The sequence below is a fragment of the Archocentrus centrarchus genome, chromosome 19 (genome assembly GCF_007364275.1).
Source record: "Archocentrus centrarchus isolate MPI-CPG fArcCen1 chromosome 19, fArcCen1, whole genome shotgun sequence".
Lineage (NCBI taxonomy): Eukaryota > Metazoa > Chordata > Actinopteri > Cichliformes > Cichlidae > Archocentrus > Archocentrus centrarchus.
Window position 1 is genome coordinate 21,638,094 of NC_044364.1, and position 22,068 is coordinate 21,660,161.

Here is a 22,068-nt window from a genome sequence, read left to right on the forward strand (position 1 = left end):
TTTGGAGAATCACAAAGGTGTTTGATTCAATATTTTGAAGTTATCCAACACACCACTTACACCCATCTTTTTGGAACCTTACAGAGCTACCCCAAGCCTTATGAGCAACTAATGGACAAGGGATGGCATTTCCAATAAAAAGTGGTTCATAAAAACAAATTCACCTGAAACTGGAGTAGAACCTCCAACTTTGTGGTATCACCTCTTTAAGCTCCACACTGGTCTAAATGCTGGTCACTGCTGAACGGGTCGATGACAGGAAGTGAGGCCAGGTCTGATAGCACCTAACAGGACTCAAGACAGGAAGTGCTGCTGTAAAATGCCAGTGGCTGGCACACTGATGACAGAGCTGCTTGGCGTCACAGATCAAGACTGGACGAACACTTGCTGCTGGTAGAGAGCACCACAGATGAACAACAGGGTCGGCATCAGCCCTAGCTAGCTCAGCATCTAAAGATCAACATGATGTACCATAGGCCTGACAGCGGCTGCTTAAACGCACTGGCTTGCTGTTACCGCGAGGCTACAGACTTTAGTTGAGCCAGAGTGCTACTCACGAAGTGATCACACAGGATGCAGTTTTTTCAGGTGCCAGCAGCTATTCCCACTTCTTCCAATGACTTCAAAGAGCTGCTGTGTAGTTCAGGTATAAACAATCTGACAATCAGAACAGCCAGTGATTTCTCTTCCTTCAACACAGGCGGTAAGCTGCAACCAGAAGATAGCATTTCCAACAAATTCCCAGGCATTCCAAAAAGCATCAGCACTGAGGTAATTTCTGCTTTGAGGTTTTTTTTTTTTTTTCCCCCATTAGTTGTTATTGCTCCTGCTCCATCATTATCATCAGAAACTTAGTAAACATCTTAAACCTTGAAAAGCAAGAGCAGACAAGTTCCCCGTCTACATCGGGATTAGTCCCAGATGAGTTCCCAGCGAACTTCTTCAGATCCTGTTCTTTTAGGCTCAACCCTAAGGTTTGGCATATCCTGAATATCCTAATTGTAACCATATCCATGATTGAACACAATCATCATTGACCTCTCTGTCTCTCATTATAAAAGTCACTAACACTTAGTTTGGGTCTCCACCCTCTAAATCTTGCAGGTTTTCTGTGGAAGGTATTGGCACTACAGCTTTGGTGTTTATGTTTTACAGCCTCATAGTGCATCCTGTGTGATCAAACTTCACAAGACCAATAGGTTTGACAACAGGGACTTCAAGACCCAAGATACTGCACCTACCACGAACAATCAACAGCAGGGTCAATGATGGGTTTTAGCACCAAATGTAAAGATAGAAATCAGGCGTCAGGACTAAAACCTCTACCTATATCCGACCTGTGGACAGATAGTCCTTTAGATGAACAATGGAGATTCTCCGATCAATCGGACAGACATTTATAGTGGGTGGCCAAATTTAATGAGCTCAGATAGCATTTATCTTATTGTATTTATTGTCTTATTAGAACTGTATATAGAATACTTTACATATGCAAAATATCAGATGTGTAGGAAGAAGCTTAATGCACAAAACAGTTGTCCAAGAGCCTGTTTTAACTTTAAAAAGAGTCCTTCTTGTGTGAAAAGATAAGGTCAAACCTTCAATAACTGGAGTATCTCTAATGTTCATTTGAGTCTGTAAATTTGAAATAAGTCTCAAACCTGCAGTGATGCTAAAGTGATTCTCAAACCATCGTCCCTGGTGTTAAAGGTACAGTTTGCAAGAATATAAGTGCTTAAACGTCTCCAAGAAGTAGTAGTGAATAAAAACGACTAATAGTCTATGGACAGAGTAATAATTCTAGAGCATCACCCACTTTGAAATGTCAGAAACCAGAGACACACAGAGGCTGATCCTCCTGATGGAGCTGTTTGGTTAGCACAGCGTTTCTCAACCTTTTTTTTGGCCAGTAATCTCAAAATCCTCATGTCCAATGTCATTTGAGTCCCAACATCCATTTACAAGATACTCTAAATGCACCGATCTTTAGCTTATATTTTTACTAGAATCCATGAAACTAACTAATTTATGGCACTCCCACACTGAGGACTGACCTCCAGGTTGAGAAACTCCAAGCTCAGAACTCAAACGGCAGCATTATAAGGACTACATCTTTCAGCCTGACAAAAATCACACAACATGAGCTAAATGGGATCTCCTGGATGGACTGAGCTAGCCCAGAAATATTTACAAGGCCATCAAGATTCAAGTGTCCTTTATAAAGTGCATGCCAGACACACCAACACCAAGCACTCTGGAGTCAAAGATTTCTGCTTCAGTCTGTGTCGTGGGTGTTAGCCTATATAGGTGTGCAGCTTAAAGCAGATTGGCTGCAGGAATGGTTATACTGTGCAGTAGCTTGTTTGTCCTTTAGCTTAATGATTGATATAATTCCGAGTACAACAAAAATAAGGTTCCTGTAAGTGTAGGAGCTGATGAAGGGCCAAAGAGAATCCTTCTGTGCAAAACTGAGGACAGACAGAAAAGCAGTGATAGCACGTGTTCACAGTAGGGTCGTACTGTAAGCATTTAACAGCAGATGATTGACAGAGCTGCAGAAGATTGTGAATAATAAAGTTTCTCTTCTTCATTGCCACATTCAACAGCAAGTTGTCAGTTCTCTTTGTGCGCTGCTTTGTCCCAAACTGGGTCTAGATCAGCGATGAGACCAGTCCAGCTTGGTCCAAACACGAGTCAGGGAGAGAGATGCTGAAAGGTGCTTGGGGAGGGAGCATTTCAAATTCAAGAAAACTGATGTGATGGATTCTAATGCAGACTTTCTGATCTAAACTGAGCCCAAAATGGACTTGGATGGTTCCAAATTAGCCAGGGTTGTCCAAACCTGTTCAGACCCACTGGCCCAACCTGATTTACACTGGCTTAAACGGGTTGTTCCAAACTGGATCAGGATCTCTTAAAACCAGGGTGAAGTATCTGTTTGGATTTGTGAAATCAAAGTAATCAGGAGAATAAATTATCAGCAGTCTGCCACCCCATCAGGTTGACCTGGGGGGTGGGGGTGGGGTGTCCAACATTTTTAAAAAGCAGAGTTTCTATCAGCTTCTCTTTTTATAACAAAAGATCTGCTAAATCGTAAAGCTGCAATTTTACCAAATTTACCACAGTATCTTCAGTATCTTGTTTTCACGTTTTAAGTCAGGTAAACTAGTTTTTGTGTCCGAGTGTGATCCAAGTTTCAGATCCTTTTGAGATAAGAAGCCAAGCTAAAAACAAAGCATGGAAATCCCCTGATCCCCCTGGAAATCAGCAATGATTCAAATGAAGTACTGGTACTGGCCTTCAAAAATCCACATGGGTCCAGAGTCACCATGAAGGTCTGAATTTGAGTTTGGGGCTGAAGGTGTCAGCACACAGAGAGAAGAGTCAACACTCAGATACAGCTTAACAAACCCAAAGACTGAAGAGAGCAGAGATGAAGACAGTCCAGAGTGGTCTGCATGAAACCTAAAACTGGTCGGGATGCAGCGGGAAGGAAACTTGATAGGGAATTTATCCAACAAACACCTCGGTGTGGCCACTAAAGATGTCTACTCGTCTTTCAGTTTATTTATGTTCAAGTTTTACTCCTTTAACCTTTAAACTCTCCCGTCTGTCCATTCATCTGTCATACTGTTGCCTGCCCCACCCCCACCCCCCACCCTCCCACCATAACACGTGATTGTCCAGCTGTGCACGGAGTAGAAATTCGGATGGTGTTTATATTCTGATCAGAGCTCTTTCAATCCAGAGTCCCACCAATCAGTTCTGATCCGTCGATTATACTCCCCCATAAGCTAACTGCCCACTAGTTTCCATATGGGGTTCACAAGTGTGTATACATACATACTGGAGATATATATACACATATATAACTGTATGTTTAAGTATTAGAGAGAGAGAGTGTGTGTGTGTGTCAGACTTTTGTGATCTGATTGTGATCTTCCTCTTCAAACCCCTCATTCTCAGGGTCCGAATCTGTCGTGTCTGAGTAGCGGTAGTGATCCGGTTCGTTGTCGCTGACATCTGGCGTCACCGAGGCCGTGCTGCTTGCGTCACAGTTAGCTCCTTCTTCTACCGTCTTGGTAAAAAAGAGTTTCACCTGAAGCAGAAGGTAGGAGCAGAGTGAGAGGCATTAGGGTTCAGAGCAGACAGCGTTCAGCTCCAGCTGCACAACCTAATATCTGTATCTACATCTCAGCTTCAGTGGCTGGCTGGTGCCAATCCCAGCATCATCGGGCAATTTGCCGTAAGGCACTTTTTTAGCAGACAACTCTGCTAGAGTTTGCTGAGCGTGTTTTGCCAGACACCTTAGCTGATTTAGGTTTGCCTTGGACGGTGGGCTTCTGAAGCTTTTCACATTCCTCATACTCTGCGGTGGTTTGTTCAGAGATGATGGAACAGGTTAGTTATGTCAGTCTTTTCAAATCCAAACAGCCTCCATGCGATTGAAGATGATCCTCACCTAGGAATTAAATCTAAGGCGGTAGACTGCGAGGATGGCGATGTCTGAATTTTTTTCCCCTGGTGCAGTGTGTTCACTCACTTCCAGCTTTAGGTGTGTTGTTTAGGCAGCTATGCTAGCTCACAGTATGGGCACTCTCAATGCAGACGCGCAGCAGCCTGTACTAAAGCGTGAAGTAGTGAACGCCTGAGACGTTTTGATTGTTATTGTTTTACCAGTCAGTAGCATACTCGATAACGTCAGCTTGTGCATCGTTAACACGCCAATTAATTAAGACATTATCATAGATGATATATAGTACACGCCTATTAGAAACATGCTTGGACAGCAGCACTCCCTCGCTGTCTGTGATTCCACTGTTTGTTCTCAGGGATCACTTTACATGTTAACACTGCTGAAATCATCTTTTAATCGCGAGTGTTTTCCTCACATAAGACTGCTGATTACAGGCTAGGTTTGGGTGTGGGAACTCTGGGTAGCATAAAGAGTCTCTTTTTTTAAAAACAATCAGAATATGTATATATTATGTCTTAATAATATGTCAGTATTATCTGCATCACCAGTTATGCAGAGGGATAAAACAGCAGTTTACCTTGAAGTTTGGGGAGAAGTTCCTGTTGGCCTTGTCCTTGTTGGCCTTGTCCAGGTCGTTCTTGGTCAGAGTGAGGATCAGGTAGTCTCTGTCATTGGTTTCACTTCCTGTCATCGGGTTATGCTGCGTCCTGTCGAAGAGTTCTCTGGGTGTCCCCGCGCTGCCATTCTCTATCCTCTCAGGGGTCTCCTCGGGTCCCGGAATAAAGAAAGTGTTGATCCAGAAGTGGAACATCTTCTCCTAGAATGACAAAAAGGACTCTGAGGAAACCAGCCCAGGTGCCTGCTCTGTCATCTCCTTGTAGCGCTGCCTATGGTCTCTACAGAAAGGACATCGTCTAAATCTGTGGTTCAAGGATTGATGGTGAACACCGACAGTAAAGATCACTGAGACCAGTTTGGATGTTTGAATGAACAAAGCTGACCTTTAGCCTTTGATGTGATGGAGTCTGAAAAATATTCAACTTATCTGCACTGTTAAGTTACAGATTAGAAAAGGGTTGGATGAAACATATTTTGTGCCAAATTTTCTAAGAGAATAAAAGCAGGATGACACTCCAACAAGACAGGAACCTCTGCAAAAAAACTTAACTGAGGAGGGTCTGCACAAAAAAAAAAAAAAAACTAAAGCGACAACAAAAGACAGGCCTTCATCAGACAGGCAGCCAAGAAGCTTTCTAAGTGAACTATCCAAAAAGAAAAATACCGTCTGCCGCCAGTGCTCATAAAGTTGAAAATTGGCCACCCTCCTAGCAGGGTAATGACAACACCCCATCGGCCTTTTTAGGCAACCAACACAACCTGCCAAAGATGGTCTGCTCAACGCTGACCAAAAAAAGAGGAATCAGTCAACCGACTCCTTCTCCTCACCTTCTTCAGCACCTTGTTCTGCTTGTGGAAGAACTCCACTTTGATGTCTCCGCAGACAGGAAGTGGCTGGGGGAACTCAAACAGCATCAATTTGTCTTCCCTCCGGGTGTGGGACGGGTTAGACGTGTGGATCTTCACCTTCAGCTGGTACACAACAAACTGAGGGTCTGCAGGAGAACACAGGAACATCCATTAAGTTGAACTCATTTGCTTGAAGCAACATCAAAACCTGATCAGACACTTACTGCAGGTGCCTCCAGTGAACATGGGGATGGTTTCAAACAGCATCTTGTGGAAGAGCAGAGCGACTGGTTTGTACTGCAACTGGTTCTTCAGCAGGAAGTTATAGTAGATGACGTACCGGCGCTGGCTCGGGATGGTAACGCCCTGAACATCAACAAATACATCATGAGATCGAGAACCTTCAAACAGGTATTTATTTTAGAGGTGTTATGTTTTTTATCCCCTTGTTTTTGTGTTAATTCCACATCAATTCAGGCACATGGCATTTCCTCTGGTTTCAAACTCTCTGGTCACTCGGACCCTGCGCGAGTGTCACTTCGATCTGACACGTTCCCCAACAAAATTACCATTTTAAATCTTAATTGGTGGACGACTTGTGCAAATATGATGGCAGGCAGAGAAAAATAAACAGCCTGGAAAATAAAAGATGGCTCAAGCTTTCGAGTCTGGAAAGTGAATTGAATGCTGACGTGCTTTAACCTGAAAAACAACTGCCGGATTGTAGCTCTTTACTCAGTGAACATGTTAAGATCTGTTAGATTCTTCAGGATTTAACTAAAATCAAGCACACAAAACATCAGAGACTCACGACCTCTGACGGTCGCCAAGCCTGGTTCTGTTTTGACTGTTATTTTAGTCAGTAAAGAGCCACAGATTTAAAAAAAAAAAAGAAAAAAAAAAAAAAAGAAGTTTTTTGTTAAATTATTCAAGTTTCAGATTATTTTGGTTAATCGTCTGTCGCTCACCATTTGACCACTTTGGTCAGAAAATATAAAACCAAATGTCTCGACATGAAAAGCTGTTTTCTCTCATGGAGGCGTCTCCACCACTGTTTAGTCTCCACCCCAGGATGTCCCAGGTACCACAGTGAGCGCTCCCAGTTTAGAAGGACTGCTAGCTGGTATTGCAGCCGATCATTTTCATGGCAGTAAGCGTGGCTCGTCTGTCTGGGTGTCAGTATGAGTGTGAAAACAATTCCCTTGTTTTACACAGTGGACATTGCAGCATGATTTTCAGCAAGAGAAGCTCAGCATGAATCTTAGAAATATTTTATAATCATCAAAGTGCTTCAGCATGTTTTTCAGTTTCAGAGAAGGGGGTAAACACTAGTGTCGTATAGGCTGAACCTGCATTCCTTCTATACCACCAAGGGACGACTGGCTGTAAAATGCACCGCTGCTGTTGTTTTTATTCCTGTCTTTGTAGATTTTTTTTATCTTGTACTGTTCATGCTTTCCTGACTGTGACTAGTTATTCTACTATAAATATCAGGACTCCTCTGTAACAGCCCACTGAATTGAGCGTTCAGTAAATCGATCCATTGGGACAAACTGCAGCAAGTTACCTTCTTGTCGTGGGTGCGGACCTCTCCGTAGAAGTCGAGGGCCTCCTGAGCTTCCTGGAACTTTCCTCGGTGCAGCAGGTAGGCACAGATCATGACGCCGGTGCGGCCCTTACCCGCCTTGCAGTGGATGGCGGCGACGTGCTGCTCGTCCTCGCTCAGCCACTGATCCAGGTCCTCACAGAACGGCTTTATCAGCTCCAGCTGGGGCGGGTTGTGGTCCTCAAACGGGTACTGTGCGACTGAAAGAGACACAGAGATTGCTGGTTAACACATGGCGAGCCTCTGACAAACTGTCAGAGTTACAGAGGTCAGGAGGTCAAAAGAAGAAGCAGCAGAGACTCACCTTGGCAGCCGAACTTTGACGTGTCATAATGTCGCTCCGCACATCTGTAGACAGAGAGACGGATGTTAGGACCAAACACCCCACCCGCAGCTTGTAGGACCTCTGAAGGATTTGTTTATGACACATTTCAGGAAAAATTTCAAATTTGGGAAAAACGTAACGCTTGTGTGACATAAAGAGCTACAAATCTAGAATTTCTAGATTTTGAGGAGCATCTGAAGTCTTTGTTTATATGAAGAGCATCAGGACAAAACAGATTCTCAGAGAAACTTCAGTCCTGATTTCTCTTGTTTAAAACATTTTGTCTGATATAAACATTCATTCAACCACCTGGCTGACGATGTAGGGATAAGAGAAGCTAGATAATGGAATTGGATCCTGGATATGCTGAGCTGGGCTCAGAGTGCAGGCGTCTAGGTGGTGCTCCTTTGCTGTTTGGTTGCATGTTGGGGGGTATGAGGTGGGGTGGGGGTGGGCTGCAGATTAGAGACCCTGCAAACATGTGAGTGACTGTTGTTTCATGACGTTTTATGTATTTAATCCTTTAATGCCAGGCGATCGCCGCTGAAGCGCCGGTTAATTGTACTTACTAGCGGTGAACAGCTGGTTAAGACGTAGTGTATCAGCGCGGAGCCTTTTACCGTAACTCCGTGACCGTTTGTGCTATCAGAAAAATTAGAACAGTTCCTGAAAGCTCAGAAACGGCATTTCACAGCCATATAGGGGTATTATGGTATTTGTTGCCTGAAATCCATGAATGGCGGCACTTTGAAGTACGCTGTGTTGTGTTAGACACGTTCGGAAGTATAAGATTAACTCACTCACTGAATGAATCAAACTCTTGGAAATGGAACAGATGCACTGAAGCTCTCATGGTGAGGCCCCTCAGTGGGTTCAACTCAGGCTTTAACCAAACACTGAGGTCCATGTGCACCTCACTGTTTAACAGATTTTAATTTCAGTTATGATTTCAAGTTCCGACGAAGACAAAAACAGGAAAGTCAGTAGCAAACACTTCACTGTCTGCATGACAAAATCAGACCAGACCTGACACCAAACCCAGGCTCCTTTCCTGGGGTCCCCGGTCCTAACAATCCAGGTTCAACAGCTTTAATTTAGGACTGAACTCATTCTGAGCTGATGGATTGCAGCCTGCATATGCTGAAACCTAAACAGGAAGCTTCTGGCAGCCTTTCAGAGTTTAGGATTTTCTTCAACTGTTTTCATTTTAAACTTTTCAGAAATCAGCAGATTACCAGAGACAGTGATAAAAATGCTTTCAGTACTTACAGATTGTAGATCTTATAGTGATTCTTGTGCTTTGAATCTAAAAACCTGAGGAGAGAGAGAGAGAGAAGCTTTAAAACAAAGAAACTGAGCAGCGGTGTGACGAAGAGAAGCAGAGATCCACGCCCGAGTGTCCTCACTGCGTCCGTCTGTTAAACAGCGAACTGCAGCCTCAGCTCGACATTTATAATTCGTTAAATACAGACCGCACACATGGATCCACTGAGCTGAAAAAGTTCTCTTTTTCATTTATAAAAATGCATAAAACAGACCAAAGAGTCGTCTCTGCAGTGTCCCCCTACTGGTGTTAGTCAGCTCTCTGATTATTATTAATCTGAACATGAATTTAGTCAATTTCATCCACACAATCGACTTCAATCAGGCAGACCTCACATTTAATGAGCCACATCTAACGAGCACGGTGGTAACAGTTGATAAAAACCACTCGGGCCGGCCTGTAATCGATAAAATTGTCTTCTGATTTATTTTAGCTGATGTTTGCCTGCTGCTTCCCGCAGATTCTGATTGGCCAAGTTCAGGAAGCCTGCTCAGGGGCAGCACTAAGCTTTCAGTGCTGCTTCTGTGTTGAAAATTTTGGTATGTTTGAAGTGTTTGCTCAGAAAAGATCAATAATTGATTGTCCTGTCATCCCGACTGTTTACAAGCGGATAAAAGATCCACGGGAAAATGTCTGTGTTTCAAACCTTTGACACTTTGTTTATCCATCCAGTATTTTAGATTTCACCTTCAGTAACAGCAGCTGTGATTAAATGGTTAACAGTAGGGCTGTAACGATTTGTTGACATAATCGATGACGTTGACTACAAAAACTAGTCGACATGGAATTTTTAAGTTGACTCATCATATTCTAAAACCAGGTACTTGTTTTTGTAACTGCAATACATTACAGAAATATATGGGGGCAGTACTACCTCCATTGCCTTCCAATAACAACAATACTAACAAAGAAGAACATAACCTAACATAACACTGATGGAGGGTGGAGAAAATTAAAGATAATGGAGACAGACTGTCAAAGCTGTGGGAGCATTTCACAGAAAACAAAAATAAAGCTGAATGCAGACTGAGCAAAGCAGAGCTTTCCTTCCACAGCAGCATCGCTGAACATTAAAAACGCCGCCACCCTGGAGTTGTGACGTCAGCTCTGGATGGGCACGTTAGTGTGTCGTTGATACCTGTTAATGTTTGTACAGTGATGTTTCTGTTTGTTTACCTGTTGGAAACAAGCTCTCATGGATGATGTTTGCTATGTGGCACCATTTCATTTATGTTAGCTAACGAGTGAAGGACAATAGGAGCAGCTACGTTGTCTCCTATTTTTTTTTTCTTGCATTAATATTACCTGAATATTAAACGCCTCAATTTCAATCAATCATCTGTAAACTTTTCAGTTGTTTTGGATGGGAAAATCTTTCTGATTTACTTTGAAGCCTTATTTGAACTTTTGGACAGAGGCCATTTTTATTTCCTTATTTACACATTATATTTTCATCCATTTATTCACTTCTGCTTATCCTGTTCAGGGTTGCGGGGGGAGCTGGAGCCTATCCCAGCTGTCATAGGGTGAGAGGCAGGGTACACTCTGTACAGGTCGCCAGCCTGTCGCAGGGCCAACACAGAGAGACAGACAACATCAACACTCTCATTCACACCTACGGGCAATTTAGAGTAACCAATTAACCTAACCCCAAGTAAGTGCATGTCTTTGGACTGTGGGAGGAAACCGGAGTACCCGGAGGAAACCCACATAGACACAGGGAGAACATGCAAACTCCACATAGAGAAAGAGGGAGGAGCCTGGGCCAAGGTGGAATCGAACCCAGGCCTTCCACATGGTATTCTAACTGCGAGGCAGCAGTGCTGACCACCGTGCTGTAAAAATAAAACTTGCATTCACTTTAACATGCATTTTTATTTGATATTAATGTTAAAAATACATTTGATTAGTTTCAAACTCTTATTTTATGGGTCATTATTTTAATTAACAGCTGAAAACCGAGTAAGCACATTTTCTTGGATAAACTGTTTCTGCTTCGGGACTGTCAGATTTCATGCTGACATCAGCATAAAAATGATGACGAAATGAATTGACACTTTTGTTAACGAATGTGGGGCGACTATCTCGGGTAAAAACACGACAAATCTTAAACGACATCTGCAAACCAGTCACCCAGATCTCCATGCAAAGGTAAGCATTTTAATGTCATGCAGGGTGAAGTGTTTTTCCCAGTTTAGTGTTTGTGTTTAGAGAAAATCACCACACCGCGGTGGATTAGCCTTTCCTAATCTTGGGCTACGTTCACACTGCAGCCTGAAGTGAGCCAAATCCGATTTTTTTTTTGCCCTCATGCGACCTGTATCCAATCTTTTCATGCCAGTCTGAACAACACATCCGATTTTTTCCAAATGCGACCCAGGCCACTTGGACATGTGTTCCTAAATCCAATACGTATCCGATCTTTTCAAATGTGACCTGTGTCGCATTTTTCCGACCTGCACGTCATTGTTACTTGACAAACGTCACTATTCTGCGTCCTGTTACGCGGACACGGGAAGCAACCATGTGACTTTTTTTTTTTTTTTTTTTATTTAGAACAAGGATTTACAGACAAATCAAGGTAACAATATCGAAAATAAAGTATCAACTAGATCTCACAGGCTGAGTGGTACATATGCAGATTATTAGAGACAGTAACAGGAAGAAAAAAAAAAATTAATTAATAATAAAAAAAAAAAAAAAAAAAAGGGGGGGGGGGGGGCTGCAAACATGTGACTTCTGCAAACATTGAGCGCGCTCGCGTCCTCTACTGCGCATGCGCGACACTTTTAGGTTCGTCTGCTCTTCACACACAGATCACATCCAAGTCACATATATTTGGAAATGTGAACGACCACGCAAAAACAAACAAACAAACATACAAACAAGCAAAAAATCGGATTTCATTAAAAAAAAAAAAAAAAAAAAAAAGTCGTTATTGGGTTATTTCAGGCTGCAGTGTGAACGTAGCCTTAGTCCTGAACACTGCCCTGTACCTTTCAGAGCGTGTCCTGCTGTAAATAACTCCTAAGTTGGTGTTAATGATCAGGTGTGTGGGAAGCAGGTGAAACACTAATGTTAATATTATTAATAATATTCCATAACTTTTAATAAATGTTTTGTGTAAGTGTGTATAATGACTAATTCACGGGAACTGAAGAAAAAGCATTTACATTTTACACCCTTTATATTTTAGTCGACTAAATCGACTGTAGATTTAGTCGACAATATTCTTACGATAATTCGTCGACTAAAACTAAACAAACTATTCAGATGACTAAATTACGACTAAAACTAAATCAAAATTTGCTGTCAAAATTAACACTGGTTTACAGGAGGCACTACTGAGCAATAAAAGAAGCTTCAGTGGGGTCAAAGGTCATCTTACCGAACCACGTCATCAATGTTGTTCCTGTAAACGCCCTCCAGTCGCTCGGCGGGGAAGCCCATCGCTATGATGTTTGGATAGATGTCTGATCGATCACGGTTCAGGACCAAACATCTGGAAATGACTCACTGTGACAAACACAAGAGCACAACGCTGACCTCTGCTGGCCAGGTTGACCTTCAAAAACATCCAATTACAGCGCTTCAAACTGCCATGAGTGAGAGCTAGTGCTAAACTTTTCAATTCATCTCCTAACTGGCCTGATAAAGGTGATCTATTCTGGACTATCTGAGCAGCTCTGCATGAAATAATCCCTCTTTACCTGAAATTGGGCTGTATTACCACCTCCCTCCTTGAATACAGCTTTATTCTGATGGGCTGCCCCTCACAAACACAAGGCCCGAAGAACAGGTGGGTGGGGCATACGACAAAACACAGCAGCTCCTCCTTACTAACTGAATAACCCCCCAAATCATCAAAATTATAAAAAGGAAAAAAAAAAAAAAAAAAAAAAAAAGCCCACTTTCTGCAAGCCTGCTGAGGGGCAGCACCGAGGCCCCCCTCAGCCAATCAGCTTACCACAGACAGAGATAACAGAACACATCTTCACATGATGCTGTCTGAGACCGAGCGAGCTGACAGGAAGTTTTCCAAAACTGTAAAGACTCCATGTTTCACAGCATCAGCAGAAAACTGATGAGGTCTCCAAAAACAGACAAAAATCGCACCAGGCTTCAATGAAGGTCGCAGTCAAGGCTGCAGGACATCTGATTTCCAACTTCCTGATCAATAATATAACAAATCACTTCTTTCATGGTGCTGGTGAACATGCTCACAACTCTCTCAAACATTTACTTTCTGATTAACATAAAAACAAAATAAATCAGGTTTATTTTCTGCAGAGGCCTTCAGGATGAGAGAACAAACAGCTGGTAAATATTCAAACTTCAGAGGCTGCAACTATGATCATTTTTGGCTTTCTGCCTAAATAAAAAATGACCTAATGCACCAATCAATCATCAGTATTGATGGATATGATTAATGTCAGCAGTTTCTTCCATTAATAATAATAAAAAAAAAAAGATCAAACACCTCACAGGCCGATCAATAATAGACATCCTGACCTGCAGCTGTATCAGTGCAGACTGGAGATGCTGACCTCAGACCCATGCTGAGCCTCCAACAGACCTCACTCCCAACTTCACCGAAAAACCTGCTAAATTAAGACTAATTAACAAGTGTGTGTGTGTTTTCCTGATGGACAGGATTAAAAATTAAGTGAACATCTGGAGCATGAAGAGAGACTGGGAGCAGCTCACTGTCTGCATACTACGAATTTCTTCGTTTTCATCCTCAGACCTACGGGCCGGAGCCCTGCGGCCCACTTACAAATCTCAGTTTTTTTTCTACTGGAGGCCTGACGGCTCATCAGCAAAAAAAAAAAAAAAAAACCCCGGTTCGGCACGGCACGGCACTGCTCTGGCTGCCGCACGGAACAGCCTCCTTAAATTACAGCATTTCTGAACGGGCTTCTGCACGCCGCTCACACACGCACAGGTAAAAAGGATACAGGTCAGGTCCAGGTCGAAGCCGTCCTCCTGGTACCGCCTTTTGTTCCTGCTCACGATCTCCTTGATTTTGATTAAGGCCGCCATTATTGCGCCCCAGCCTCCGGTGAGGTCTGTCAGCGGGCCAGAGAGCGCCGGGAGACGGCCTGTTTTCCCGCAGAGTCTCCGCTGTCTGGTTACCCTGGTAATCCGGGGCAGCTAGCCCGCAGCTAGCCGGCCTCCAGCGCCGCGATTTCCAGTTTTAAGGAATAGCCCGCAGAAAAACAAATCCAGCATGAAACCCAGCGCAGAAATCTCGATCCGAAGCAGCAGCGAGCGGTCCCCTATCCGGCCTGACCGCTGCTGCCCCAAGCCCCGCTGCGGATGGATGCTAGCCGACCTGCTAGTTGAGAGGAAGCCGGACTGTAGCCGCGGCTCTCTGGGTTAGAACAGGGGAGCTCCGAGGCTTCCTCCTCGCTCCCGCGGCGGGCCCGGGCTTCCAGGTCCCCCGCCTGCACACAAAGACCATCTGCGGGAGGACAGCCGGTCCTCCAAGCGTCGGACGGATCCAGTGGGACTGTTTCCGGCCTTGGAGCGCAGCAGAGCCGCCGTGGCTAGGCGCAGGTGAGCGGAGAGAAACCCTCTCCGCCTCGGTGCCTTTGAGCAGCGCAACTAGACGACAGCTACACATGCGTCAAGTCTACAGCAGAGAGGCGCACATCCGGCCGCCTTCAAAATAATTGCCTGAACCCAAGGGGCTTTTTCCCCAAAGTTTTTATTAAAGTGATTTTAAAAAAGAACAACCAAACATGTTTTCCTTGTTCGATACAAACTTTTAAATACTTAAAATGTGTTCCATACAATCAAGTTAATTAAGCAGAGTGGTGGGTTCATAGTTGTGCATTTCACATATTTGATTTTTCACCAAAACAGCCCCAGAACAGCAACATTTATTTTGTTTTAGACCTACAGACGAACACATTCCATCCATCCATGAATGGAGAGTTGCTGAGGTGGAGTGCACAGTCATACAATAATGCTCCCACCAAACAGCTTAAACGGTTTATTCATATCATCTTCATAAAGAATTTATTAACAACTATTCCTGTTTGTTTTATTGCTATATTATTTTTTTTATTTTTATCGATTATATATTTCTTAATTTAATTTGATAGGTGGTTTTTCCTTTAATTACAAGCTTTATTTTAAATGTACTCTCTTTTATTTATTTGATAAAATATGCATGGATTAAATAAATTAAAACGCAATAACAGACGTCAGTGAATGACGTATGAAGGTTACATCATTCACTGCAATCATGAGTCGTGCTTTTATTTTGTAAAGCGGCCCGTTTCCTTACGCATTAGGGGCTAGCTGAGCTGAAGGGTTGCCATGTCCTGACGGGGTTATCCTCCCATTCAGAAAAACACCCAGAATAAGATGAGCGATACGGCTCCGCACCTGGCAACCAGCGGAAATAACATAATGCCACAGCGTGACCCAGCCACCACACCCCCCACCCACCCACTGGCCGCAGTGTGACAGCGGCTCCGGGTGCTTTAAAGGAACAGCAACGATTAGAAAACACAGTATTGCTGAAAGTTTTCCCATTGGAGCCCCTCGGAGAGGCGGCAGACCTTCAGCGTGGCCACAGCGACCCCTGCTGGTCAGACGGCGGCACGGCGTTCAGAGACCCAGAGACACGGATAATGTATTTCTCTGTTTAAAGAGAAACACGTTTTCTCTCAGAGTTTCGCTTTTTTGTTGTCTGGTGAATAAATACAATTGTTCATTTTTTTCACACTTTAATTAATAAAAGTAAAGAAAACGTGTTTATTAGTGACGGTGTGTTTCGGTTCGGCCTGTAGGGGCGCAGCTGAGTCTCAAATTAAAGAAACCGTAGAAGAAGACGCAGACGGCAAAGACGCTGTCATCTGTACCGCTGGGAGAGTCGTATACTTGCAGGTGAGTGTGATTCTACCGCACAGGTGAGCTGGTTCCGTCAGGCTCCTCTGCTGCTGTTACCGAGCTGTCGGCGGTCCTTGGTGGGGATTCGTGTGTTTTTATCCGGGCCGAAGCCCTCCGTGAAGTCTGGCAGCTCGAAGGTCAAGCTAATGCTAAAGCTAGTGCTTTCGATTTTACCGCGTGAGCATCGGGGTGGACTAAATTGTGCGCAAGGACCCCCTCAGGGTCCGGGGGGTCCCAGAGGCTTTGCCGAGGAAGAGGGAAAAGCTGAGTTACCTTAGAAAGCCAGGTGTCTTCAGAGGCTATGCAGGGCCGTCCCGCCAGACTCCATCTGAAAAATGGCCCATTTAGAAGGTTGTGTTTGATTTTGGGACAGGCGAAGCTGAGAGAGCATCACCGGGGTGGCAGGACCGGACTCACCGGGAGCTGCTCTTCAATCCGGTCGGAATTAACAGCCCCCAAACCCGAACCGGACTCAGCCCCGAGGTTTCATTTCAGCTCTGTGACGGAAACGCCACAGAAGCGAAACCAAAGCCAGTTCCACCTAACACCTTTCACAACTCACGTCTTTACTGTGCAGACGCTTTATATACCAATCTCAGACAAAACTCTTCTTAAAAATCTGCCGTTTCACCCTCTTCCCGCTTCTTCTCTGACAGATATGCAGACAGATCAGAAAGGACAGTCTGAACACTGAACTGAAGATTTCAGCCACTTTAAACCAAATCTTTAAATAGATAAATAGAAAACTCTGGTTTCTGCTGAGAGCCCGGAGAGGAGCTTTGGTGTTTGTACCTCCTGACTGACTTCTCTCTTGCCTATGAACCCGTTTGTGTGGCAGAAACGATGGTACTGAGGGAGGTACCAGCTGAGAATATTGCCCGTCCTCTGGGTAGGAACGAGGTCATCGGGCTCCTCTTCCGCCTCACCATATTTGGCGCTGTCACCTACTTCACTATCAAATGGATGGTGGACGCCATCGACCCCACCAGGAAGCAGAAAGTGGAGGCTCAGAAACAGGTGAGAGTGAGCGAATGAGCTGCTGCAGGTTTTACTTTCATGGGTGTTTCAGTTTCCATCACATTCAGTTTGATCACAGTGGACCTGAGGCCACCATCACCTGATCACCTGACAAACGCAGGTTCGTGAATCCTGAACATCAAATGCATCCAGAGGTCGTACATAAAAATCCATCATACAAACATCACACATGAATTTGTTTGAAGGTTTCTGGTTCCTGACTCTGTGGTTTGGTTGTGACACAGATGTAACTTTTTTTTAAGGTGTATGTGTGTGTGTCCCGCTAAGGATATGACCCTGGCAGGAAGCCTGGGCTTAGTCTTTGATTCGTTTCCGATTTCGTGTTTTTCAGGCCGAGAAGCTGATGCGTCAGATTGGTGTTAAAAATGTGAAGCTGTCAGAGTACGAGATGAGCATCGCCGCTCACCTAGTGGACCCGTTAAGCATGCAGGTAATGTCTCGTCACACTTTGTGTTGATAAAGCAAAGCTATAAGTAGAAACGGCAGACGGTGGAGCCGCCAGGAACGCCACTGCTGATGTAAACAGGAAGTGTGTGTGTGGTTTGTTTACTTGCGTCACGTTCACCCGTATTTCTTCCTGCGTGCAGATCACATGGAGGGACATCGCAGGTCTGGATGAGGTGATCACAGAGTTAAAGGAGACAGTGATCTTACCTGTTCAGAAGAGACACCTGTTTCAGGGATCCAGGCTGCTGCAGCCCCCCAAAGGTAAGAGGTCATTCATCTGCTTCCTGTTTTAGTCTTATTAGTAATGGTTTTTAGAGAGGGGAGGAAGAGGAGGTGCAGGAAAATGAAGGAAAAAAGAAAGGAGCAAGGAAGGAAAAAGGAAAGAGGTCAGTGAGGGATGAGGAAGGATGGTAGGAAGGAAAAATGCAAGGAAGGCAGAGAGGGAAAATGGCAAGGAAAATATGAAGAAAGAACAGGAAGGAAGCAAGAAAAGAAGGGAACTGTCAAGCAAAAGGAAGAAAGGAAAGGGAGAAGAAGGCAAAAAAGGAAGGGAGAGAGTAATAAAGAAGGAGAGAAAAGGAAGGGAGCAAGAAAGGAAGGATGAGAGGAAGCAAAATGGAAGGAAGGCAGAGGGAACGAAGAAAATTGGAGGCAAAGTGTGCTGGAGCCAGAACATAATCCCAGGTGTTGCTTTGGTAACAGGCGTGCTGCTGTACGGACCCCCCGGATGTGGTAAAACACTGATTGCCAAGGCGACTGCCAAAGAGGCGGGGTTTCGTTTCATTAACCTGCAGCCAAGCACTCTGACAGACAAATGGTACGGAGAGTCCCAGAAACTTGCCGCTGCTGTGTTCTCATTGGCTGTCAAACTGCAGCCCGCAGTCATCTTCATCGACGAGATAGGTGAATCACACACACACTTGTAAAAATGTTAGTTAAAAGAATAAAGTCGAAATAAAACGTATGCAGACGTGTCGGTTGTAAGATGTGGCCTGGGGACGGACACTCTTCAGCCCAGATTTTTTTTCATCATGGTGTTCAAGGTCATAATTAAGGGAAAAATTGATGATAGAAATAAAAGGAAAATAAATAACGGTAAACATTAAAACTCTTTGTAAGAATCAAAGCTGAAGGAAATGAGAGTAGAAACCAGCTGCCATCTGTATGTTTGAGCAGACTCGTTCCTGAGGAGTCGCTCCAGCTCGGACCACGAAGCCACCGCCATGATGAAGGCTCAGTTTATGAGTCTGTGGGACGGCCTGGACACGGACCATCACTGCCAGGTATGCACACCTACTTGCCTGTTGTTTCTAAAGCAGTCATCTAAAGATGTTTCCAGATGTTTGTTTGTGTCACTGTGACCTAAGGGTGGGGTTATCATTTCTGTCTGTGTCAGGTGATCATCATGGGAGCCACCAATCGTCCTCAGGACCTGGACTCTGCTATCCTGAGGAGGATGCCCACCAGGTTCCACATCAACCAGCCTGTACGTGTTTTCAAAGTAAAAGCCTGAGTGTGAAAGCAGAGCTGCTGCTAACAACGATGTGTTTGTTCCTGCAGAGTGTGAGGCAGCGCGAGCAGATCCTCAGACTGATCCTGGAGAACGAGAGAGTAAGTTCACAAGTCACGTGACCCCAGTCAGTTTACTAAAACGATTCTTCCCCTGATCTCAGCACAGGAAGTCACAGAAAACAATGGAAGGAAACAAATTAGGAACAAACGGTAGGAATAATAGAAAAATTAGAGCAGAAAGAAGGGTAAATGGATGAAGCAAGAAATGGGAAGGAAAGGAAAGAGGAAGGGAAAATTGGATAGGAAACAAATGTGGACTGATGGATGGGAATTACAGAAAAATCTGAGAGGAAGGAAGGGTAAAAGGAAGTTTGGAGGAGAAAAGATGCCTGGCATGAAAAGGGAAGGGATTAAGAAAAAAAGGAAGAAGTCAGGAGAGGAAAGGAAAATGGAGGGAAACAAGGAAGGAAAGATAGGAAAAGAAGGTAGAAAAAAAAGGGGAAGAAAGACAGGGGAAAGAAGCAAGTAAAAATCAGGAAGCAAGAACTTCTTAAGAAAACAAGGAAAACGGGAAGGAAAGAAAATTGGAATAAAGGTAGAAAAAGAAAATGAGGCGGAAAGGGAATGGAAGTTTTGAAGAAGAAAGGAGGGGGGAGGAAAGGTATAAAGCAGGAAATGTTAAAGAAACATAAGGATAAGAGGAAGGAAAGGAATGAGAAGTAGAGAGGAAGGGCAAAGGGGAAGGAAACAGGATGGAAAAGGAAGATGGGATTAAAGGGAAAGAAATGAAGTTTGAACAAAGGGATGCTGTATGGAGTACAATTCTAACATTCGTATTTGTAATTGAGAAATTGTGCAGATTAGGATTGTTTTTCGGAGAGTACGAATCTAAACGCTGTGAGTGCAAAGTCTTGTGAATACAGCTCTAATTTCTGTGAGTACGAACTCCTCCCTTCTGTGTGGACACGAATCCAAGTTTGTAGGTACGAGTAGAAAAGTGTTGAAATGACGTCACAGGGTGGAGTAATCGATCCACCATTATACCAAACACAGCACGCTCCAAATTCAAAGATGGCTGAGGACAGTGGACCGAGTGGAGTTACCAGTTACTATTACTTTAAATAGTATTTTTAAAGTAATACCTGAGCTGGGGAACAAAAACAAGGCTAGGAAGGAAAATGAGTAAGGAAAAGAGGCAGATGGGAAGGGAATGAAAGAACGAAACAAGGAAGAGAAAAGTTTGGAAGAGAGAAGGAAGGCGGGATAATTGATTTGCACTTGGTCTGATTGGTCAGTGTTCTGGATCCTGATTGCCTCTTTTTTTTTTTTTTTTTTGCAGGTAGACTCATCGATTAACCTCAGTGACATCGCCAAGGAAACAGATGGCTTCTCAGGAAGTGACCTCAGAGAGATGTGTCGCGATGCGGCACTGCTGTGTGTCCGAGACTTTGTCCACACTCAGAATGACAGGTAGGCATCCAGGTGTCACAGGACACAGGAAGTGGCTTTGTTTGTTGGGGCAGGTCGGTGTCGCCTGCTGCTTGGTCAGGTGTGCGGAGCACGTCGCCCTGAGCTCGGTGTTTGGTTTCTCTCTCGTAGTGCTTCAGACGACTTCATCCGCCCGATCCATCAGGATGACCTCCAGAAGGCCATCGGCAAAATGAAGAAGTCCAAGACTGCGGGCGGGCACGGCGCCCTGCTGCACGCTGCTCTGGACTAAACGCACCTGAACGCGCACTGATCACACGATGACCTCAGCTCAGCCTGCAACCGCGGCTATTTCCCGCCCCCTCATGTGCCACTGCTTCCTGTTTGTCCTTCAGTCAGCTGACTGGCTGATGGTGGCGGGCTTTTTTTTGTCTTTTTCTTAGAATCAGGAAATCCAAAATAAAAGTTGTTTGTAAGTCAGAGATCACGGTCACGCCTGCTCGCGGTTCGCTCCCACACCATGTTCCACCTTTAACAGCCGCTGCTCTTCCAGGGTTTAAAATCCGCACTTATCCCATGGCGTCAAAAGCTGCTGACATCAAATACACGGTATCCAGCGGTGCCTTGATGCAGCAGCTGCAGGAATAAAGTCTGAATACAGAGGGAAGGGGCGGCAGTGATGTAAGTCAGAAGACAGCGGTTTGCCTCGCTGGTTTAGTTTGGGTGCTGAAACGGTGAGAAGAAGATGGTGGGCTGAACTCAGGACTGCCACAGCGTGAACTCTGCGTGGGAACAAATGAGGCCTTTATGGCAGCCGGTGTGTTCAAACGTGATTTCCTGAGAGCAAGAGCAGCCTTTCAGACCCACAGGCCCTTTTAGAGGAGCTTTTATTGTGAAATTCTTCCCAAACCGATTAAAATAAGTCAAGGAATGATCAGTAAGATGATCCATAAATTACACAATAGGCTAGAATAAACTAGATTTTACAGGTGTGATTTTTTTTTTTTCAAAAACAGTAAAATATTTTGATTTGAATGAAGAAAAATTTTAAAGGCAAAATGAGAGCACTAAGTCACTTGGCTGTTAAATTAAAGGAAAAACTTTAAAAAGTTTTTCCTTTAAAAAGTTTTTCTTTCATAAACAGAATAATTTCCTAAACAGAACTTGGATTCTTCCCAGTTATTCTTTATTTAATTATTTAAAGTCTGTTTACACTTTATTTATTCATTATACTGGATTTAGATCAAACTAGAATCAGCTGAAACGTATTCAGAGGAAGTTATTCGGATATTTTGATCCATTTTTAATTGTTTACGTTGTAAATAAAGACGTAAACATGGAGCTGAATGTTAGTATGTTGGGGCAGGAGCTTTTCTTTTCTCATGAAGTGTACTTTATTTTTAAAAAGCTGAACTGTGGTTTCTCTTTGGACAGAAAAATCAAAAGCTGCTGCTTATCCGTTTGTTTGGTTTATAAAACTTATTTTCCAGCTCTTGCCGTCATACCAGAAACAGAGGAAAATGTTGGATTTTCACATTAAA

General features: G+C 44.0%; 2 protein-coding genes across 2 annotated transcripts; one reads left to right on the forward strand and one right to left on the reverse strand.

Annotated features, from left to right (window-relative positions):
- ptenb (phosphatase and tensin homolog B) lies at positions 1 to 14,828 on the reverse strand. The gene is made up of 9 exons (XM_030754390.1): positions 14,158 to 14,828; positions 12,588 to 12,672; positions 9,145 to 9,189; positions 7,855 to 7,898; positions 7,512 to 7,750; positions 6,169 to 6,310; positions 5,924 to 6,090; positions 5,055 to 5,294; positions 1 to 4,099 (listed from the first exon to the last, which is right to left on the reverse strand). The coding sequence occupies exons 1-9, from the start codon at positions 14,240 to 14,242 to the stop codon at positions 3,914 to 3,916; spliced, it is 1,233 nt and encodes a 410-aa protein (XP_030610250.1). The 5' UTR covers positions 14,243 to 14,828; the 3' UTR covers positions 1 to 3,913.
- Positions 14,829 to 16,016: 1,188 nt separating this feature from the next.
- Positions 16,017 to 21,528, forward strand: atad1b (ATPase family AAA domain containing 1b). The gene is made up of 10 exons (XM_030755818.1): positions 16,017 to 16,099; positions 16,941 to 17,119; positions 17,472 to 17,570; positions 17,728 to 17,848; positions 18,290 to 18,490; positions 18,764 to 18,870; positions 18,984 to 19,073; positions 19,148 to 19,198; positions 20,439 to 20,569; positions 20,699 to 21,528. The coding sequence occupies exons 2-10, from the start codon at positions 16,946 to 16,948 to the stop codon at positions 20,817 to 20,819; spliced, it is 1,095 nt and encodes a 364-aa protein (XP_030611678.1). The 5' UTR covers positions 16,017 to 16,099; positions 16,941 to 16,945; the 3' UTR covers positions 20,820 to 21,528.
- Positions 21,529 to 22,068: the final 540 nt, after the last annotated feature.

Bases quoted from the DNA above. Each gene is read 5' to 3' on its own strand.
- ptenb (XM_030754390.1), bottom strand. From the start codon at position 14,242: ATGGCGGCCTTAATCAAAATCAAGGAGATCGTGAGCAGGAACAAAAGG. The intron at 9,190-12,587 runs GTAAGATGACCT...CTCTCTCCTCAG, and splicing joins AACATTGATGACGTGGTTCG to GTTTTTAGATTCAAAGCACA. The intron at 5,295-5,923 runs GTGAGGAGAAGG...TTGTCATTCTAG, and splicing joins AGAACAAGGTGCTGAAGAAG to GAGAAGATGTTCCACTTCTG.
- atad1b (XM_030755818.1), top strand. From the start codon at position 16,946: ATGGTACTGAGGGAGGTACCAGCTGAGAATATTGCCCGTCCTCTGGGT. The intron at 18,871-18,983 runs GTATGCACACCT...TGTCTGTGTCAG, and splicing joins ACACGGACCATCACTGCCAG to GTGATCATCATGGGAGCCAC. The intron at 19,199-20,438 runs GTAAGTTCACAA...TTTTTTTTGCAG, and splicing joins TGATCCTGGAGAACGAGAGA to GTAGACTCATCGATTAACCT.